Source organism: Echiichthys vipera (assembly GCF_963691815.1).
Source record: "Echiichthys vipera genome assembly, chromosome: 4".
Taxonomy (NCBI): Eukaryota; Metazoa; Chordata; class Actinopteri; order Perciformes; family Trachinidae; genus Echiichthys; species Echiichthys vipera.
Genome location: NC_139829.1, coordinates 20,925,276 through 20,946,072, shown reverse-complemented (window position 1 = coordinate 20,946,072; position 20,797 = coordinate 20,925,276). Strand labels below are relative to the sequence as shown.

The window sequence follows — 20,797 nt, the reverse complement described above, 5'->3', positions numbered from 1 at the left end:
ATAATTTGTATCCGGATAAATCCTATCCCTCCGTACTTTCAGGCCCAAAACTGTGAAGAACTCACGTTATTAGTGATTTCATAGTTACTGCACTTAGGGCAGAATAATAGCACAACTAATTTCTAAACACAAGTGCATTTTCAGCAACCGTTGGTCTTTTTTGCTGCCAATATCAGCCCATTATCACTATAAAGGTTTTTTAAGGGCATGCTGTTCGGCCCGCATGATTCAAAGAGTTGAGTAGGTCACGGGCCAAAGACTTTTAATCCTGCAACAACCTCTGAGACTGTGCTCATGCCTCAGTCTGGGCATTTGAACCCAAAAGTGAAAATCCACCCTACAACAGAATTAACGCATTCCTTATTCCCACTCCTGTTATTTCCCAAATCTTCTCTGTCACAAAATGTATCCCGTCTCTAAAACACACAGATGATGTCCTACCATCAAGTGTTTATGGTAGGACATATTTCAGATCATAACTAGTTACATATGGAGAAGTTTCTTCTCCCCTAGCTAAAGTTATATGGGCACATATTCTTTCAGATTGTATTTTCTGTGATTTTCAGTCTGTAACAAAATACATCCCGTCTCTAGAACACACAGATGATGTCCGTCCATGAAGTGTTTGATGTTGCACATATTTCAGATCATAACTAGTAACTCTGTGAATATGGAGAAGTGTCTTCTTTCCTAGCAAAAGTACGGAAGCCCTAAAAGGTCATTCATTACATATATTTTATTTCCTCTGTTTTCTCGTGGTAACGAGAAAGTTCATCAGTGTCAGAGGAACAGGAGAATATCGATCACCATCACATATCTCTTCAATCGAGGCCTGACACAGGCTGAAACAGCTTTGTGCCTTTTATTACAGATAATGTTCACATGTCATCTAAGAAGACGGTTAGCAAATCTTCATCTTTATCAGAGGCGTGAGTAAGCCTGATGTACTACAACAATATTATATTTCAATAATATTTTATTGCGTTTTAATGCTGCTGAACTCCTTTCTCTCAGTCCATGGAGTGAATGCTTGGCCTATATTGACTCTGGTTTTTGCCCATCTCCGGTCACTCAGCTATCAGAATCAGAATCAGAAAACCTTTAATGTCTGGAAATTCTTTTGTCACAGCAGCAACAGAATATTACAAGCAGAAACATATTACAAAATAAGAAAAAAAAATAGCAAAAATAAGCAATAAAATTAAATTTAAAAGGGAAGGAAATAGAAATAGACATATATACATATTCACATGATATAGTGCAGTTGTTCTTGTTTTGTTTGTTTTGTAATAATATAATATGGAGTAAATAAATATGAGTAAATATGACCAAATAGTGCAAAAACAGAAGTGACCTTAGTACAGGCATATTGCACAGTGCAGGGTACAGGATGAGGTCAATAGTCTATTGGGAGCAGTGCTGATTGTAAAGTCTGACAGCAGCAGGAAGGAAGGACCTGCGATACCTCTCCTTCGCACACTTAGGGTCAAAACTACTGGGACAAATAAGCAACTGCAGGATTGGCAAACTCCATTTCACCCAGTGCCAGCCTACAGTAGCTGCACCCAACAACAGACAACCCTGGCATCCCGCAATGCTCAATGCTATTGGCTGGTACAATGTAAACAGAACATGACAGAAAGTCATTGTCAAACCCGTCAAAATTGTTTTAAAAATATTCATTCAAACTAAATAGATATTTTTATAGAGGAGCGATATTCTGTACCCCTCAAAACGCCACATGGGTGTATTATTATTAATTTTTAAATATAGCTTTTAATAAGGATTCTACATATTCAACCTTCAATATGTTTGAATGAATTATGTTTAAATTCATACTACTGACCTCATCCTGTACCCTGCACAATATGCCTGTACTATGGGCACTTCTGTTTTTGCACTATTGCAGCCACTAGAATAAACTGAGAGTCATACAACTGCCCGGAGATAGTATTTTCTGGAGCACACAATAACATTTTGTTTAATTTATTGTACTATCATTCACTATCATTTATAAATGTATGTATGGAAATCTAATTTGATTTATCTATAAAACATTAAAACATTTTTCTGTTTATGGTCTTCATCATGCGATCACATCAATGGGTTGAAGAAATTCAGGCCAATAGCCAAAGTGCAGTAACTGCGAAATAATGACAGCAACAATAAAATATGGCTTTAAAGTTTGTTTACTGTCCCAACAAATTAATAGTTGGCACATTTATGATGTATCATGGTTTTCATGTACACACAATGATAAATTCAATTAACAATTACAATACATTTAAACATTTACATGAATGGAAAGGAGCAGATAAGAAGAATACAATTCTTATATTTGTCTGCCCCTTTTCAACATAATACAAACATGACGACATGGTATAATTTGTATCCGGATAAATCCTATCCCTCCGTACTTTCAGGCCCAAAACTGTGCAGAACTCACGTTATTAGTGATTTCATAGTTACTGCACTTAGGGCAGAATAATAGCAACTAATTTCTAAACACAAGTGCATTTTCAGCAACCGTTGGTCTTTTTTGCTGCCAATATCAGCCCATTATCACTATAAAGGTTTTTTAAGGGCATGCTGTTCGGCCCGCATGATTCAAAGAGTTGAGTAGGTCACGGGCCAAAGACTTTTAATCCTGCAACAACCTCTGAGACTGTGCTCATGCCTCAGTCTGGGCATTTGAACCCAAAAGTGAAAATCCACCCTACAACAGAATTAACGCATTCCTTATTCCCACTCCTGTTATTTCCCAAATCTTCTCTGTCACAAAATGTATCCCGTCTCTAAAACACACAGATGATGTCCTACCATCAAGTGTTTATGGTAGGACATATTTCAGATCATAACTAGTTACATATGGAGAAGTTTCTTCTCCCCTAGCTAAAGTTATATGGGCACATATTCTTTCAGATTGTATTTTCTGTGATTTTCAGTCTGTAACAAAATACATCCCGTCTCTAGAACACACAGATGATGTCCGTCCATGAAGTGTTTGATGTTGCACATATTTCAGATCATAACTAGTAACTCTGTGAATATGGAGAAGTGTCTTCTTTCCTAGCAAAAGTACGGAAGCCCTAAAAGGTCATTCATTACATATATTTTATTTCCTCTGTTTTCTCGTGGTAACGAGAAAGTTCATCAGTGTCAGAGGAACAGGAGAATATCGATCACCATCACATATCTCTTCAATCGAGGCCTGACACAGGCTGAAACAGCTTTGTGCCTTTTATTACAGATAATGTTCACATGTCATCTAAGAAGACGGTTAGCAAATCTTCATCTTTATCAGAGGCGTGAGTAAGCCTGATGTACTACAACAATATTATATTTCAATAATATTTTATTGCGTTTTAATGCTGCTGAACTCCTTTCTCTCAGTCCATGGAGTGAATGCTTGGCCTATATTGACTCTGGTTTTTGCCCATCTCCGGTCACTCAGCTATCAGAATCAGAATCAGAAAACCTTTAATGTCTGGAAATTCTTTTGTCACAGCAGCAACAGAATATTACAAGCAGAAACATATTACAAAATAAGAAAAAAAAATAGCAAAAATAAGCAATAAAATTAAATTTAAAAGGGAAGGAAATAGAAATAGACATATATACATATTCACATGATATAGTGCAGTTGTTCTTGTTTTGTTTGTTTTGTAATAATATAATATGGAGTAAATAAATATGAGTAAATATGACCAAATAGTGCAAAAACAGAAGTGACCTTAGTACAGGCATATTGCACAGTGCAGGGTACAGGATGAGGTCAATAGTCTATTGGGAGCAGTGCTGATTGTAAAGTCTGACAGCAGCAGGAAGGAAGGACCTGCGATACCTCTCCTTCGCACACTTAGGGTCAAAACTACTGGGACAAATAAGCAACTGCAGGATTGGCAAACTCCATTTCACCCAGTGCCAGCCTACAGTAGCTGCACCCAACAACAGACAACCCTGGCATCCCGCAATGCTCAATGCTATTGGCTGGTACAATGTAAACAGAACATGACAGAAAGTCATTGTCAAACCCGTCAAAATTGTTTTAAAAATATTCATTCAAACTAAATAGATATTTTTATAGAGGAGCGATATTCTGTACCCCTCAAAACGCCACATGGGTGTATTATTATTAATTTTTAAATATAGCTTTTAATAAGGATTCTACATATTCAACCTTCAATATGTTTGAATGAATTATGTTTAAATTCATACTACTGACCTCATCCTGTACCCTGCACAATATGCCTGTACTATGGGCACTTCTGTTTTTGCACTATTTGGACTTATTTAATCATATTTATTCAACTGCACTACATCATGTGAATATGTACATATGTCTATTTCTATTTCTTCCCTTTTTAAATTTAACTTTATTGCTTATTTTTGCCATTTTTTATCTTATTTTTTCATATTCTGTTGCTGCTGTGACAAAAGAATTTCCCCGTCTGCGGAACATTAAAGGTTTTCTGATTCTGATTCTGATATTTTGACATTTTGCAATTGTTTTTGTTGGTTGATTTTTTGCCCGGGGCCCCAACAGACTCTAGACTCGCCCCTGAGTAGCTAGGTAATCCAACCAGCAGGCCCAGGGCTCGAGCCTTCCTTAAAACTTTGGGTGGCGAGTCTGTCCGCCTGTGTCCTGCCAGTGTTTGAGCGCAGGAGGGCGCTTCATCCGCACAGGAGAGTCCTGGTGCAACACTGAAAGTCTTCCCCTGGCGGTTTGTGGAAGCAGCAGAGCGGCAGCCGCGTCCATGATGTCGGGCAGAAAGCCCCGGTCTGTTGCAAACCCTCTGGAGTCTGCGATCACCACACCGAGTGAGCGGATACTGAAAGAATGCCACAGTTTATACGTCGACAGCGAAAACGGTAAATACACAGCGACGTGGATTAAAATGAGGCAACATTGTAGCGAAGTTAGGACCCGTAAAGTAAAGCATGCATAGTTGTGATGTTATGTAACTTAAGTTTGCAGTGAAGGTAAAACTAAAACGCTGCTCGGTTCATGTGTAAAGTGTCAGGTGTTGATGTCCCTCAGCAGCTGTCCGTCAGTGTCAAACTCATGACATTTGTCTGCAGCCAATCAACTGTCAGCTTTCAGCACGTAAAGTAGGCTACAATGTTACATTTGTGTTTTAACCACCTCCTGTAATGTACTGTATAAAATAACACACTGCAGTTGTGCCCAGAGGGGTTTGGTGTAAATAACGAGGCGTTCATGGTCCTGTGTTGTCTCCAACAATAATCCTGTTACACTGAGCACTAGTCCATTATGTGTGTGTGTGTGCAGACTTTGCTCTTTCTAGGCTGCAGTGTGTGTCCTGTCTTAGTAATTACAGTATCAACTCTGGTTTAGAGGAGACAGGACTGTCTGATGGGAAGCTTTTTCACTTCAGTAACAGGGTCTTAAACATTTCAGCCCCCATGAATGACTTCATCATATTTCCTTTAAAATGTGTCAAATGTGTATAACAAATGGCTTAAATTATAGATTGACGTCTTCTTTATCACATTAACACAGACTTTAAAAAAAAAATTTTTTTTATTTAACTTCACTGACCTTTCTTTGGCAAATTTCACCATGTCCCCAAAGTAATTTACTTCTACAAGAGCCATGCAATAAAAAAACACCCAAAAAGTGTTTGAGTATTTAATAGGCTATTAACTTTGTCTGATTATATATATGTTTGTATATATATGTATATATATATATATATATATATATGAGGTGATATAATTTGTTTGGAGGGGTAAAGGAACAAAGCAGCACGAGCATGAACTTTCTCAAACACCATGTAAACACCATATCCCGAGTAAAATTGGGGTTCCCATACCCCGGTTAACAGACCTAGAGAACTCCTTCAGTACCCAGATTATTCACGCATGTAAACAGTATTCTCGGATTATTTTCGCATTTGATTGAATTGTGAAGTAACTTCCCAGAGACCAAGGTGTCATTCTCAAATCATTTTATCCGACCAACAGTCGGAAACTCAAAGATGTCAACTTTAAAATGAATTATGTCAAATAAAAAGAGGCCAGTACCGGAGAATATCTGGCATTTTTTCATTATTTTTGCTCAAAAGTTTGCTTTGAACTTAATCCATCATCAAAATAGTTGTTTGACTAATAGGTTAATCATTTATGCCCTAATTAAAACACATGTAAAACATTTTATTCAATATTTTTTCATTATTAGAAACTTTATTTCTCATATTCATTGAATTTTATGCTTACCTGTAGACATTTTTGCACATTCAGCTAACCTGCACATTGCTCTTTCAAGGAAACCTGAAACTATTTGAGATTACTTAGTAAAATAATTCTCTGAGCCTTTTGCCATGTAGAATGTTTTTGAACCTTTAATTATCTAAAGTGTTACCACACACACACCCTGTTTACACTGACATTTGCGCACATTACACTGTAATGATGTTCTTCTTACTGTGTGTGTGTGTGTGTGTGTGTGTGTGTGTGTGTGTGTGTGTGTGTGTGTGTGTGTGTGTGTGTGTGTGTGTGTGTGTGTGTGTGTGTGTGTGTGTGTGTGTGTGTGTGTGTGTGTGTGTGTGTGTGTGTGTGTGTGTGTGTGTGTGTGTGTGTGTGTGTGTGTGTGTGTGTGTGTGTGTTTTTCAGGCCTGGTAAAGATTGCCAGCAGCCTCGGAGTACGGCTCCTGCCTCCCAGAAAGAAGATCATTGTGATGATAATGGGGAACCACTCTGCAGGGAAGAGCTCCTTCATTAACTGGTAACACATCTTATGGTCGATGGGATCTACAGCCCCATCCAGCATACTCTGCTCCGCATGTGAACGAAGAATGAACAAGTAACAGAAATCGCTGCTTCTCACTGGACTTTGTGGTTTGAAACCCGCTCATCAGTTTGGAAAATGTAGAAAATGTAGATCACAGGAAATGTAGATGTCAGGAAGCTTGTGAATGTTCTCATTTGTCCAGGTCTTTGTTATCCCCCAAGCAATTTCAGTCAAAAGCAACTGGACTTGGTTATTTGTCTAGGAAGACGTTTCACCTCTCATCCAAGAGGTTTCCTCAGTTCATGAACGCATCTGACCAGGCGGGGACTGGTCCAACTAACTGGTGTGAGATCCAGGTATTTAACTTTTCCCAAGGCCGATGATGTCACTGGGACCTTTTGTGCTCCAAGTGCCAACGGCCGTCGTTAGAGTGGCAGTCGTTGGTGGGAAGTTTGTTTCGACTTCGTTAGTGCTCTATTGAGTCTTAACGACAGTCGTTGGAGTCACAGGAGGCCTTTTGTGAGCAGTTGTTCTGTGAGGTTAGATTGTTAAATCTCCTGGGAAGGGATGAAAGGGCAGCATTGTAAATTGGAGATAAGTGGTGTCTCAGACCTCCTCCTCTGTTTAGCAATGGTTTCTCTACTTTTACATAGATGGCTTCTTCTCTTTCAAACCATCTGTCCTCTCTGTCCAAGATTTGGATATTGTTGTCATCAAAGAAGTGGGCTTTCTCCTTGAGATGTAAGTGGACAGCAGAGTCCCGGCCTGAGGAGTTAGCTCTCCTGTGTTGGGCCATGCATTTATGCAGTGGTTGTTTTGTTTCTCCAATGTAGAGAAGATCTTTGCATTCCTCGTTGCATTGGACAGCATAAACCAGATTGCTTTCGTGGGTGTGTGCTGTTCTGTCCTTGGGATGTACTAGTCCCTGTCTGAGTGTGTTACTGGGTTTGAAATACACGGGGATGCAGTGTTTGTTGAAGATCCTCCTGAGTTTCTCTGATACCCCAGCCACATACAGAATGACTATGTTGTTTCTCTTGTTTTCTTTTTCTTTTTCAACTACTTTGGTTTTCTTTCTGGAAGCAGCTGCCGTTTTCACAAAGGTCCAGCTGGGGTAGCCACAAGTTATGAGGGCGCCTCTGAGGTGCTTGCGTTCTTCCCCTTGGGCCTTTGAGCTGGTGGGTACGTTATCAGCTCTGTGTTCAGGTTTCTGATAACTCCAAGCTTGTGTTCCAAAGGGTGGTGGGAGTCAAACAGTAGATATTGATCTTTTATGAGTGGGTTTTCTGTATACCCCAATGTGGAGGCTCCGTTCATTCTCCATATGGACGTCACAGTCTAAGAAAGGCAAACTATTGTCCTAAACTTCTTCTCTGGTGAACTTGATGTTTCTGTCCACTGAGTTTTTATGCTCGGTAAAAGTTTGCACCTTTGGATTTGATTTTAACCCATGTGTCGTCCACATATCTGAACCGATGGCTTGGTGTTATTCCTTTGAAAGAGTTCAAAGCCTTGTCCTCTACCTCCTCCATGTACAGATTTGCCACAATAAGGGATACTGGTGAACCCATGACACAGCCGTGTTTCTGACTGTAATAATTTGCCATTAAACTGGAATGGATATGTGGTGTTCAGGCACAAATCCAGAAGTTGGCAAATGTGGTCTGGTTTGAGATTTGTTCGGTTGTTTAAGGAGTTGTCCTGTGTGAGCCGCTCTCTTACTGTGGCCAAAGCCTCCATGGTTGGAATACAGGTGAACAAGGAAGTCACGTTGTAAGATACCATGGTTTCATCTGGATCCATTTTTAGGTCTCGGACTTTGTTCACAAAGTCTATGGACTTTTGGATGTGGCGTGGGGTGTTGCCCACCAGTGGTGCCAGAATATTGGCTACATGCTTGGCAATGTTATAAGTGACCGAGTTTATGCTGCTGACAATGCTGAGTTTATGCTGCTGTAGATGTCAGGGGAAAACAGTTGTTTGACGAAAGCTATTTAATACTAGCTACAGAAAATGAGGAGAATATAATGATATTTATATACCTATTTTTATTTATTTTTTTACACTTTTGAGCTAATTCTGATTAAACATGAGTATTAAGGAGAAGGCGCTATAAATAGAAATCCTCATAGCCATTTGTAGGTAAAATAACCAAATGGAAATGTACATTTTGTCCGTTACAACTGATAAATCCAGGTACTTCCTCACAATAATCAAACAAAATCCTTATTTCCATCAAACAGTCCTGCTCATGGATTGCTAATTGATAGCAGCATTGATCATAATAATCTAGTCTAATACAACCCAAGAAATATTGGGATATGGACCATAATCCTTTTATAAAGAGCATAGCACAATCTGTGGTCTTATAGTTGCACTGTTTATTGTCTTTATAAATTAATCGTCTGTCCTCTCAGCCCAAAGTGAAATCTTCAAAATTAGTTTTTTCATTGGATGATCCGTCTAAAACCTAAAGTTATTCCATTTATTATAAAGAAAAGCAGCAAATGTTCACAGAGGCGTGTTTTTTCAGCATGAAGGTGTTGGTTTGTGTTAAAATGTGAGAATTAACAGAAACATTAGACAAGTAAGAATCTCTACTCGTAGCATTCATTTTCTTTCCAGAGCTGCTGTTAATAGATGAAGTAATTCAACATTTTATTTTGTATTGCAGCACTTGTTGGGGGAATAATTTGGCCTCTCCCTGACAGGAAGCACCAGTTTTAATTATTATGGTTAACAGCCGTGGACATTTTTCACTATTTTCTGACATTTAAAAATAAACTATTACCAGGAAAACGAATCAAGTATAATAGCGTTATCCCAGACCTGTGTATTAGTTGTGAACAGGAGAAGGGGACCTTTTTTATTGTGTTTGGGATTGCGATAAAGTGAAAGAGTTCTGCAGGGAAATTTAACAAGCTCTGGAGAATATACCGCGCTTACATTTAACACTTTCTGCAAAACTTTTCATTCTAGCTCCACAGCCTGATTAACATCATGCACCTAAGAAAGATATTGTTGCTTTAAGTCTTTGTTTACTGCTCCAAGAGAGTTATTTCACTCTCTTGGAATAAGAGCGGTAAACCAAAGTTCATTAATTGGATCAAAAAAACCTTCCATAACTCTACCTCTGGAAAGATGGCTAACATTATTAAAGCCTAACAAACACTCACTGAAAACATCTGGGGCCCTTTCATACAATAACTAGAGAATTTTGCTCCAACTGTGATGAATGTGGCGGGCGAGGTGAAAAAGTGGGCGGTGCCTATTTGAACTCTCTTCAAATGTATTCTGTTCTGTAAACTATGTCTTCGAGATTGACACAATGTACAAACAATGAAAGTATGATATGAATTTAACATGGGAACCCTTTTTAAAACAGATTTTCTCCTTTTTGATTTGCAACTTACTGTGATGTTTGTGGTTGCTACAGTAGTTACAGACAGTGATGCTTCAGATCCTTTGCACAGGCGACGATAAGAATAGTTTTTGATGCATTTCCTGCCTCTTGCTGTCACTTTAGGTACGCTGAGGAGCACATACAGAAAACAGGCGTCGCCATTGAAACGCAGGGGTTTACGTTCATCACAAGTGGTCGCAAAAGAGAATCATTGACGGTAAGAAACGGCATGAAGACAGCCAACGTTTCCGGCACATACAGATACATGCAGGAGAACTTCATGAAAAAGCCCTCTAACAAAAGTACCAACTAGGAGAAGAGAACCTTGATGAACACAACCAGCTTCGTGCTGCATTCTTAATTTTTTAACGCTTTTGTCATTGTTTTTCTTTTTAACCAACAGTATTTCATACTGAAACAGTCCTTTTCAGTTTTGTAGATGGGGGATTTTTGAATTTCTAACTTCAATACTATGAACTGAGGCTGCAGCCGGTCATAAAGGTTGATGAAGCAATGTGTTCGATGTCAGCTTGTACAGAGGGGCGCTCCCTCAGTCAGTGGTGATTTCTCATTCTGTATGCTGCTCCGATGAGAGCTTTTGTTGTATAGACACACACACACACACACACACACACACACAAGATGCCTCTTTGCAGCATATAAACAGGCTCGTGAGGCACCTGTCTCTCCGTCTTCTCTCATCCTCTTCCTCTCGATTCATATCCTGCTGTGATGAAGGTGATGAAGGTGAATAATATATTTGCAGTGCAGGACTGCAGAGTGGAAGGATAATCTCCTATGTACAGGAAAAGCTTAAAGCGGGCGTACTGAGCTGCAGCATTTGGTGGAAGACTGAATGTGAAGAACCAAGGAGAGAGAGGACTCTGCAGATCAATATTTGTCTCTGCATGTTATTTCTCACATTGTCTTAACTCTTTTACAGGGGAATGCGACGCTACATCTCTACCCTCACTTTCGACCCCTCCTTGAGTTCAAAGGTGAGCCCTCCTCTCGTTTTAGCATTAGGAACTCTTAATGGGTTTCTTAAAAGTATTCGTAGAGATTGTTCTGATAAACCATGATGCCCCACTGTACTCATCCGTTACTGAAATTTGTTTGTTTGTTCCTAAATTAACCGTTATGTGTACGTTTTACTCCGTTTCTAATTAGATGCATCACATAACAGAAATATTTCCAAATAACAGTTTAGTGTGTTTTATGTCATCCTTTTGAGGATAATGATTTAAAGCTAGCAGAGTTGCATCTCCCTGCCTTTGATACGAGACTAACGTCATCAACATATTTCCTCATTTTGTGCGATGATAAGATCAGCACTGCAGTCTTAATGCACAACACACGCTGATTAACTTCTCCGTAATGCCTAAACATTTCAATTAATTTTGTCAGTTGTAGTGTGTGCAATGGAGAAATGCATATGATTGTGTTTTGTGTCGGGGTTTTTTGTACCTCTGCTTGCATCGTGACGGAAAGCAACAGACAGAGAATAAAGTGTTAAAATGATCTGTAACAGCAGAGAGAAGCAGCATTAGAAATAGTGAGCAGGGGATGGATGTAATCGTGGGCTGCAGGCAGAGATCGGGTTCATGAGGCTGAAGATAACGCTCTCTCTGCCATGTGTGGCCCATTTCCTACTGGGAACTGTTACAGTTAATAGAAGTGTACATTACAGACTGAGCTAAGGTCCAAAAGTCGAGTTTTGCTATTTCAGATAAAGCAATTGAAAACATTTTATCCTCAGCATCGACTGTCATTCTGGCAGTTTAATCCTCTGTGTTTGGCTCATGAAATGTAACTGTGAGGTTTCTTTTTTTATATCTTTCCGGTTATCACATGTTATTCTTTTGAGGTCTGAGGTGGAGTTCACCTTGATGACTCAATGCTGAGTCACATATTTGACATTAAGTTTTCTTTAGAAACCAGACCACACTCCCGTTCCCCTCTGATTACATCTGTGTCGTGTGTTTCTGTGATTTGGGAGTCGGGAATACTCTCCTGTTGAAGAAAGAGACATAATTAGCGGCGTATCGTTTTTAAGACAATTTGTCTCCGCTCTCTGTGCGTCAGCAGCAGCAGCAGCGATCTGAATCTGGTCCCTGCGTGTTGGTGGTGGTCGTGCAGAAAAGTCTGGGTGTGCCTGCTGTCTGAGTGGGAGCATCAGTGTGGAGGAGGGGGGAGGGAGGTAATGTATGTGCGTGTGTTTGACAGTGAGCGTGTAGAGAGCGAGGGGTTCACTGGGTGCGGACCGAAGCGCTCACGGTATGGCTTGTGAGTCACACGCCCCATCGACAGCAGTGCAGTGGAGTCAGGAGGAGCTGCTGGGAAATGTCACAGCCATTTGAGACGTAGCAGCAGCAGCAGCAGCAGCAGCAACAGCAGCTCCACTCTGCAGGCAACACCAACAATCTGCTGCTAGAATACAAGAAAGGCTTTTTTTCTTAATTTGAACTTCACTGCCAGCCTCTGGAAATATATCAGGCATTTGTTTACCTGTCACAGCGACTGAGGATGACTCATCAGAAAAGCAGCATATATTCTCACGTGGGAGTAGCTGATGATTATACAGTTTGGTCTCTGTTGGGATATGCTTGGAGATACTTCTTTGCATTGTTTTTAGACTTGCATAAAGGGTGTTCTTGTTTTGATCTAATCAACCTGTTGTCAAGAGTTTAGACGACATGCTGCATGGGAAGCGAGTGTTTTCAGATGACTAAATAATGTTCGACAACAAGGTTTTTTTGGCTGTGCTGTTTACTAATTTCCTTTAGATTATATTTGCACTGTGTCTGGTTTGACCTGTTAAGTCCAACATGTTCTTTTTTAGTCTCTGTCGATGCAGCATTATTGCGGCCTTTGCCCTTTTCCTCGTGCACAGGATCTCCAGTGTGTCCTTTTCACTTACAGTCACTTGAGGAACTTAGCACCCACCGGCGAACATCGCTCTTGTTTCCTTTTCACCTTTTCGGGGGAGACTCAGATGACTTTCTTCAACTAGACGCGTCTGTATTGAGGCTATTTGTTTAAGTTGTTTTTTAAATCGAGTCTAAATAATTGCTGTTTGTCTTTTTAGTTATGCAAAAATGTGCACATGTGTCAGGGAAGTATAGCCTTAAAAAGATCTTACATGAAGCTGCCGGATCATTTCTGCGCATTTATGATGCGTTTCATATGAGAGCGGTCCTGTCACCTTGGGTGTGACAATAAGGGCTCGATATTGCGAGACTGTGGGAGTACATGTCTAAGACTTGTGATGGGAGGCAGATGCATTGATACTGTGGCCACGCTGATGTAAGAGAAACATAAGGGAATGCTAATGTGCCACAGCAGCAGTGGCCCTGTCCGCTGCAGCACAAGGATTGTATTTGTGCTGGCTGTTAAGACCTGCTTCTTTCTATGAAACAGCCTCAGTGTCATCCCAGGCGTGTGCGTGCGTGCGTGCGTGCGTGCGTGTGTTCAGAGGGATGATGGGGGATGGTAGGTGTGAGTGGGTGGGGTTATTTTGTCAAAAGTGTCTAAATCGTGATCCTGTTCTGGTGCTTAGATTGATGTTCTGAGGGCGTCTTAAGCGTGGTGGTATCGAGTATCGTACCCTCGCAGTGCGTTGCCTCACAGTCGTTCTTCACTGGCTAGCTTTATGTCCCACGCCCCACGCTAAAGCTGCCAGTTGAAGAGCTGTTGTGTGTAACCATGACAACAGGCCGCTCCGCAGAGGGGACAGCGAGAAAAAAACGAGACCTAACAAATGTTTTTCATGTGTTAAAATCGAAGTTCTGTCTGTGAGGGTGTGGCTTCTGTTTGAGTCAAACCAGAACGTATTGACGCTTTTTGTCAGACGTGTGCATGTGTGCAGCTAATGGACATTTATATCCAGATAATCTTGTACAATTTTGCAATTCTGTTACAAATGCACATTTTTTTCCCCAAATGAAAACCTGGAAGCACAAAAAGTTGTGCGTCCTAGATCTTTAATGTCACCGGCGTCCCTCGGGTTTCCAAGTATTGACCGCACTGCGGCGCCCACTAGCACATAATAATACAGTATTTAGAGGTGACAGCTTCCTGCAAGAACTCAACTTTTTATTTATCGTCTTAATTCATCGCGAAGGAAGCACCTGTACGCACACACTGTGTTTGTATATTCCAGGTGTTACTGACTATTTGACTGCTGAGATCTCCACCTCCAAGCAGAAGAAGTTCAGTCTGGTGACGTTTGTGGACACACCGGGTTTGGTGGACGGAGACATGGTCTACCCTTTTGATGTCAACAGCGCCATCACCTGGTTGGGTATGTCTTTGCAGCTGTAAGATTTACCATCAATTCTAAAGCTGTTGTGTTTCTCTAACGTACAGTATATTTGTTGTTCATTTTTTTGTGTGCAGGAGAACAGGCCGACTTGATATTTGTGTTCTTTGACCCGATGGGCCAGGCCCTCTGCAAACGCACACTCAACATCGTGGAGAAGCTGACGGACAAATGTGGAGACAAACTGTTGTTCTACCTCAGCAAAGCAGATGTAGCTGGAAAGGAAACCGACAGACAGGTAAGTTCACTTAGTATTTTGCGTTTTTTTTCCTTCAATTTTAAAAGATTTGTACCCAAAAAGTCATGTTAATCCTAAACTATTACTTTATATTTGTTTATTTCTGCAGAGGGTGATGATGCAGATAGTCCAGGAGCTGTGTCGCCGCCCAGGTCTCAACAAATGTGGTTTTGCGATGCCAACAATATACATCCCCAATCCACAGAGGGTGAGACTGTTTGATTGCTATGTTCCTTTGATGGCCAGTTATTAGGATGTAGTCGTTTTCAGGCTTTTAGTTTAAAACATCATACAAATTGAAAACCACTTTTATCCACGTAAAACTTGCCCTAAATGATGCAGTGCCCCCTCACCAGATTGGAGCTGTTTCTGGTGTTTTCTTCTGACAGATCTGATCCAGGTCTGATCCTTGGTCTGGATTTAAAGCCGTCTGTATCCTTGGGGGTTTAACAGTCATTGATTATCCTTGAATGTTAATTCTCCACTCCAGGTTTCCTGGTGGCTCTTGACTGAAACAGGATGATTCATTTTGCAATCTGACCCGACTCAGAGATACCCCCTCTTGGGGGAGGAGGGGCAGGGGTTGTAAACCATGGCCTTTGATAAGCCACCTTTGACAATGGCAGCCCCAGTGCTGAGTTATTGTTGCACTATCTTGTGATCCACAACCACAAAGCTCTGCTCCGCACAGTAGATTTGTGCACCCCCCCCCCCCCCCACACCACCACCACCTATAATTTATTTTCGCTGAGCAAGTGTAGCTTCACTTCCTATTAAGTGCACAAGGCTGTCATCCAAAATACCCTCAGAGTTTGTTCCCTCATTGAGATGCGAAAATGAACATGTTTGTACGATAATTAAAGAAGGGGATGCACTTATGAGCCTTTCTTGTTTAGCCAAGCCGCTGTGTGAACCAGATCGATGGGGTATGTCAGACCATTGAGAAGACCATCAACCAGGCCGTACAGAAGACTTTGGATCAGCTGGAGAAAGACTGCGATCGCATTTGTTCCACCATCAGCAGCAGACTGGAGCAGGACAGGTTTGACCTCTCAAGCACAGCGTGTGTTTCTGTGTTTGAATTAAATCAAAATCTGATTTACACTGATGCAAAATGACAGGTGACGTCTCAGAGCAAATAAACCCTATCAAATCATATCATGTGTATGCGGAGGAGATAAGAGTCACCCGATATTATTGTTTGCTGCAGAAAATGTGATATTAAAATCAGATTTCTTCCGTGTACACGCAGGGCTGAGGTGACTCACAACAAAAGCGTTCGCCTTCACTCGTTCTTGTGTGGTGCTCTGGGTATTTTCCTCCCCGCCCTCTTCATCCTCAGTTTCATTGCAAACACCGTCTCAAAAGAGCAGCTGGATGAGCTGTTGGGCGAAGGGCCCGCTCGGACTCTCTCCATCTTCACAGTGAGTCCAGAGAGTCACATAGGCAATGGTTGAACAAATAACAAACAACAGTGCAATAAAAATACAATTTAATTCCATATTTTGCTCTTTTTTTCTTGAAGTGTACTTGGTTCTCTGAGTGTCTTTTCAACTATTGTCTCACAGGGAATAATAATGTATTTATGGGACTGGATACCAGAAGACGGACAAGTAGTTTTTGTCATCATTTTTGGAGCTTTTTGCTACCTTCTGCTTTTCCTAGCAAAGTATTTTGCAGGGTGAGTGTTATGAATATACAATGCAAGCATATACACACATTGAGCGGATAGAAATAACTGTTTAATTTGCAACTATTTTGATAATCATTTAGGTTAATTCTTTAGGCCATTTCCTCAATAGTTATCATCAGTTAGCGTCCCAATTGTGAAGAGTTTCAGATTTTCTGTGTTTTATGTCAGTTTAAACTGAATGTCCTTGGGTTTGGGACTGTTGATGAGACAAAACAAGACATTTAAAAAAATACTTTTGAGGTTAAGGAAGTTCTGATGGACATTGATCACTACGCTTCTTTAGTAGAATAACTGATTAATTGAGAAAGAAACGAGTTGTAAATTGCAGCCCTACACACCTGCACATTCCCATTTGCATATGGGAACCAGGGCACTTAAAAATTAAACCTTAACCCTGAGAGAAATGTCAAAATGAAGTAGAACTTTTTCAGTTTTTTTCAAGCAGGGCGTGTGTTTTCTAATAAAGTAGATCCACATCAAATGAATGCACTCTCTCCCTCTCTCACTCACTCACTCACTCACTCACTCACTCACTCACTCACTCACTCACTCACTCACTCACTCACTCACTCACTCACTCACTCACTCACTCACTCACTCACACACACACACACACACACACACACACACACACACTCATTCACCCACTCATTCAAGTGATTATTCAATTTCTGAGCATTTCTTGTGATCTCCTCAGCCGAGGGAACAAGACTCTGACGAAGAAGGAGAAGAGGACGATGGCAGAGTACAGTGATTATATCCAGGATATCGTCAAAACTAAGAAGGTTAGATTCTATTGTGTGCTATTATTCCATGTCTAGTTACTAAGTGTAATTACTGCGTAATGCAGAAGCCGTCCAGACACAAATGACTTTGCACTTTGTCTCAGCTCTGCAGAGCTTTTTTAGCATCTGACAGTTCATTACTTTGGATTAACGTCTTACGACTTTCCTGCTGAGTGCTGACACTTTACCACAAAAACTATATAAATATAGATTGATAAAAACATCAGTTGATATCTATGAAAAAACATGGCAAAGGGTAGAGCTGGATAACATGCTGCACCGTTTCCTGTGAATCCTTCATGCACAGGAAGGCGTTTTGAATCAATAATGCAGTGATAGCAATAAAACCACTATGTAGAGAGGTCATCACAGAATATAAATACATTGAATGACTGAATATGAAAATGTTTACAACTTCAATGTAGGTTTTAATGAACCAACTACATTTTATTTGTCAAACTTGAAACATCAGAGTTTTGAATCTCTCACAATTTTACTCCACAGGGGAAATTGTACGAATGGTACCTCCAGCAGTGTGCGGCAGAATACGACTTCTGACTGTGGGTAAGCTGAGGACAGTTTACATGTGTGTGTCAGGAGTGCTGCTTCCAGATTTTTTTTTTTTGAGAAAAGCGGCTCATCTTGCACAGTGCATCATTTGATGTTTATAGCGGAATCAGTGGGACTTATGATCATCCACCAAATGTTCCTCTCTTCTCAGTCGGGCCGGTGTAACCTCTAAATGCAGCAGGTATCACTGCCAGCATGAATCATCTCAAGAGCTTTGATTAAAGAATAAGATTAAGTGCCTTTTATTAGTATAGTACAGGAGAAGCTGTGATTTACAGAAGCCCAGAGAAGCAAGTGAGAGAAAAATAAAATGTAGCGATCAATTTTCTAAGTCTGATCGCCTGATGCTGGGAAATGTCTCCTGGTTTAGGAACAGGTGAAACAAAGGTTTTGCCAGGATAATCCAGCCCATTCTCAATCCCAGGGTGTCAAAAATCTCAATTTTTTCAGGGGCCTCAGCGCTTTCTATCAAACACGCGGGACTTTAGACGCTCAGAGCAACCGCTCCATGATTAAAGTCTGTGTAGGGAGGGAGGTGAAAGGGTCAAACAAACACCGAACTTTCACCCAGGAGGCCGCGGTTCGTGTCCTGTGCGCCACTGTAGTCACATTAGAAACACACTCATTTTAACCTCACCCACGATCTTTTCCAAACCCTAACCACACACTTCCTCAAAGTTATCCAGCGGCTCGCCAGTGCATTGACAAGTGACGCCAAAGGGTCCTGACAAAAACAACTGAATGTGGTTCGGCGGGATGAGGACAGTTTGGATCATTTTTCTGAGTTCTGGTCAAAAAAAGAAAGAAAAACAAGTGGGGAAAAAACATTTTGGCAGCGTTTTGTAATACTCATTTGGGCCACAAGAGACTGAAATACACCACTACTGTGTTCAAAACAGGACTAAAAGCAATCATGATTTCTTCCAGGTGAGTTTAGGTGTATTTAAATCTTTATTTCAAACATTTTAACAACAAACAAAGGCTCTTGTGGCTTAAATTATTATTACAACAACAAACAGATGAAAAAAAACTGAGAAGAAAAATGAAAACTGTTCCATTCATCCATACATTTTAAACCAGACTTAGAAAATGGATCACCAGATTTTTTTTTCTCGCTTGTCTCTAAGGTATTCCGTAGTTGATTGTAGTTGTCGGAAGAAAACAAATAAATGTGAATACCATTTTTAAAAATTTTGTCGTACATAAATGTTGACGCCAGAAAAGTGTTTACACACTTTTGCTTAATTTCTTCATGAGTTACTATGTCACCCGTTCTTACGTTAGTCGAGGTCCTCAGATCTCACAAAACCGTCCTGAAGTCTGTTATGTTGTCTTTATAATGTACTGGAATCCTACACTTGAGAAACACAACAATAACCAATGCTGTGATAACACTTGGGCATTATGGTCAGATGTTTTTATTAAATATTTTCACACTGATAAGTCTGCAGGCTCTCTCCTGCCTCCTCCTCTGTCTCTCTATTAGATGTTTTGTTTGTTGTGTGATTTCTGCAGGGATCGGATATTGTCATAGATAAATCCTTATCATGTGATAGTATTTACATAAACCACAGCCAAGACCTGGGATTTATGTACTTTATTACAACAGTATAGTCAAACTGGTGAGTAGTGGAGTCTGTCACTGCACTGATGTGTACCTCCTGAGCGCTGAACCCTTTGTGTTGTCTTTAGGTCTGTGTAAATCAAACTTAGTTTTATGACTACAAAACCATGTAATGCCTTCACTCCAGTGTTTATAGATTTATTTTTTAGTCTTCAAGGTGCTTTTTACCCCAAAAATGTAGAAAGATCTCTATGGGCTGTTTGCAATATCATTGTGAACACTGTCCGTTTGTATTGTGTGTGTAAGATCCTCCTCTTTAAGGAAAAAAATCTTTGTTTCATTAGATACTTTATGCTACATTTGTGAAACCAGCATGTGCAAATGTATCTATTTTATGTAATTTTTCCAAAATGTGTTTTTATTGTATGAAACCGATGCTCAATGGACTATAAATGTTTGTTTTTTTAGTAATCCCGACTCAAAGAATGAATCCTGTCATAAACCTGCAAACTGTGCTCTGTCACTGAAAGTTATTAAACATTTTCTACTGACTTTTTCTTGACCGACTATTTCCTGTTTTCCTGTTTATTATAAAGTGAACACAAACTACAGGAGGAGCAACATGGTGAATGAGATGTTTTGTAAAGCAGTGAGTAGTTATTGTTGGAATCATTTTATTTCAAAGTTTATAAAAATGCTGTTCCAGGTTTCTCTGAAGGAAGAACGATGCTTTTTAAAACACTGAGTCAACTTGTGTGTCAGGGATTACATCGGCACACCAGGATGTAATCAAGCATCCGCTTTATACACTTTACATCAGTTCTGGAGGAACATGAGAGAATTACAATAACTGGGAAAAGAAAAAAATTAAAGCAACAAATGAATTTTGCCTGTAAGCCCAGGCGACAAACCTCAGTTCCCTGAGTTAGTAACAAAGAATATCCCAATGGAGGTGACCGCTGTCAAAAATAACCTTAAACTACTATTTGATTCATCTAAAGGGGCGATGTTCTCTAGAAAATACATTAATCTATTGTGCAAGCACTAGTGCATGATCAAAGTGTGATTCAAATTTAATTTGTGCGATCTACTACAGTAGCAAGTAACCAATACAAATATTTTGTAATCCTAGAAATAATTTATTTCAATTTAAAGCTGCACATGTTTTAGTGAGTCTGTTAAAGCTGCTTTCGGGTTCGCAGTTTGTTTTAAGCTTTGTTTCTTGATGCGTCAAAAACTAAAAGGGACTTATTTTTAATTCTTATTATAGTAAAATACAGCATGCGAGCATCCAACCAAAGCTGTTATTTAAAACTTTGAAAAATTCAGTTGAAATTGTATGTTCTTGTTTGTTATAGTGCATTCAGGATTATAGCTATATACAATGTTATTTGTACAAAAAATGCCAATGCCCATCCCTGGCTTCTTATAAACAAAGTGTACAGGTAGATACATCTTGCAGCAGCACA

At 40.1% G+C, this 20,797-nt stretch overlaps 1 protein-coding gene across 2 annotated transcripts; it reads left to right on the top strand.

The window, feature by feature from the left end:
• Nucleotides 1–4,746: 4,746 nt before the first annotated feature.
• LOC310946701 (uncharacterized protein) lies at nucleotides 4,747–19,877 on the top strand. 2 transcript variants are annotated; one of them, XM_083913241.1, is made up of 13 exons: nucleotides 4,747–4,872; nucleotides 6,637–6,748; nucleotides 10,281–10,374; nucleotides 11,101–11,155; nucleotides 14,320–14,460; nucleotides 14,556–14,716; nucleotides 14,826–14,924; nucleotides 15,613–15,758; nucleotides 15,969–16,140; nucleotides 16,285–16,397; nucleotides 17,107–17,194; nucleotides 17,699–17,758; nucleotides 17,916–19,877. In XM_083913241.1, exons 1-12 carry the CDS (start codon nucleotides 4,758–4,760, stop codon nucleotides 17,750–17,752), a joined length of 1,350 nt encoding a protein of 449 aa, XP_083769367.1. In that variant the 5' UTR covers nucleotides 4,747–4,757; the 3' UTR covers nucleotides 17,753–17,758; nucleotides 17,916–19,877. The 2 variants fall into 2 exon arrangements, with proteins under 2 accessions (XP_083769367.1, XP_083769366.1); XM_083913240.1 differs by having other exon boundaries at nucleotides 17,699–19,877.
• Nucleotides 19,878–20,797: the final 920 nt, after the last annotated feature.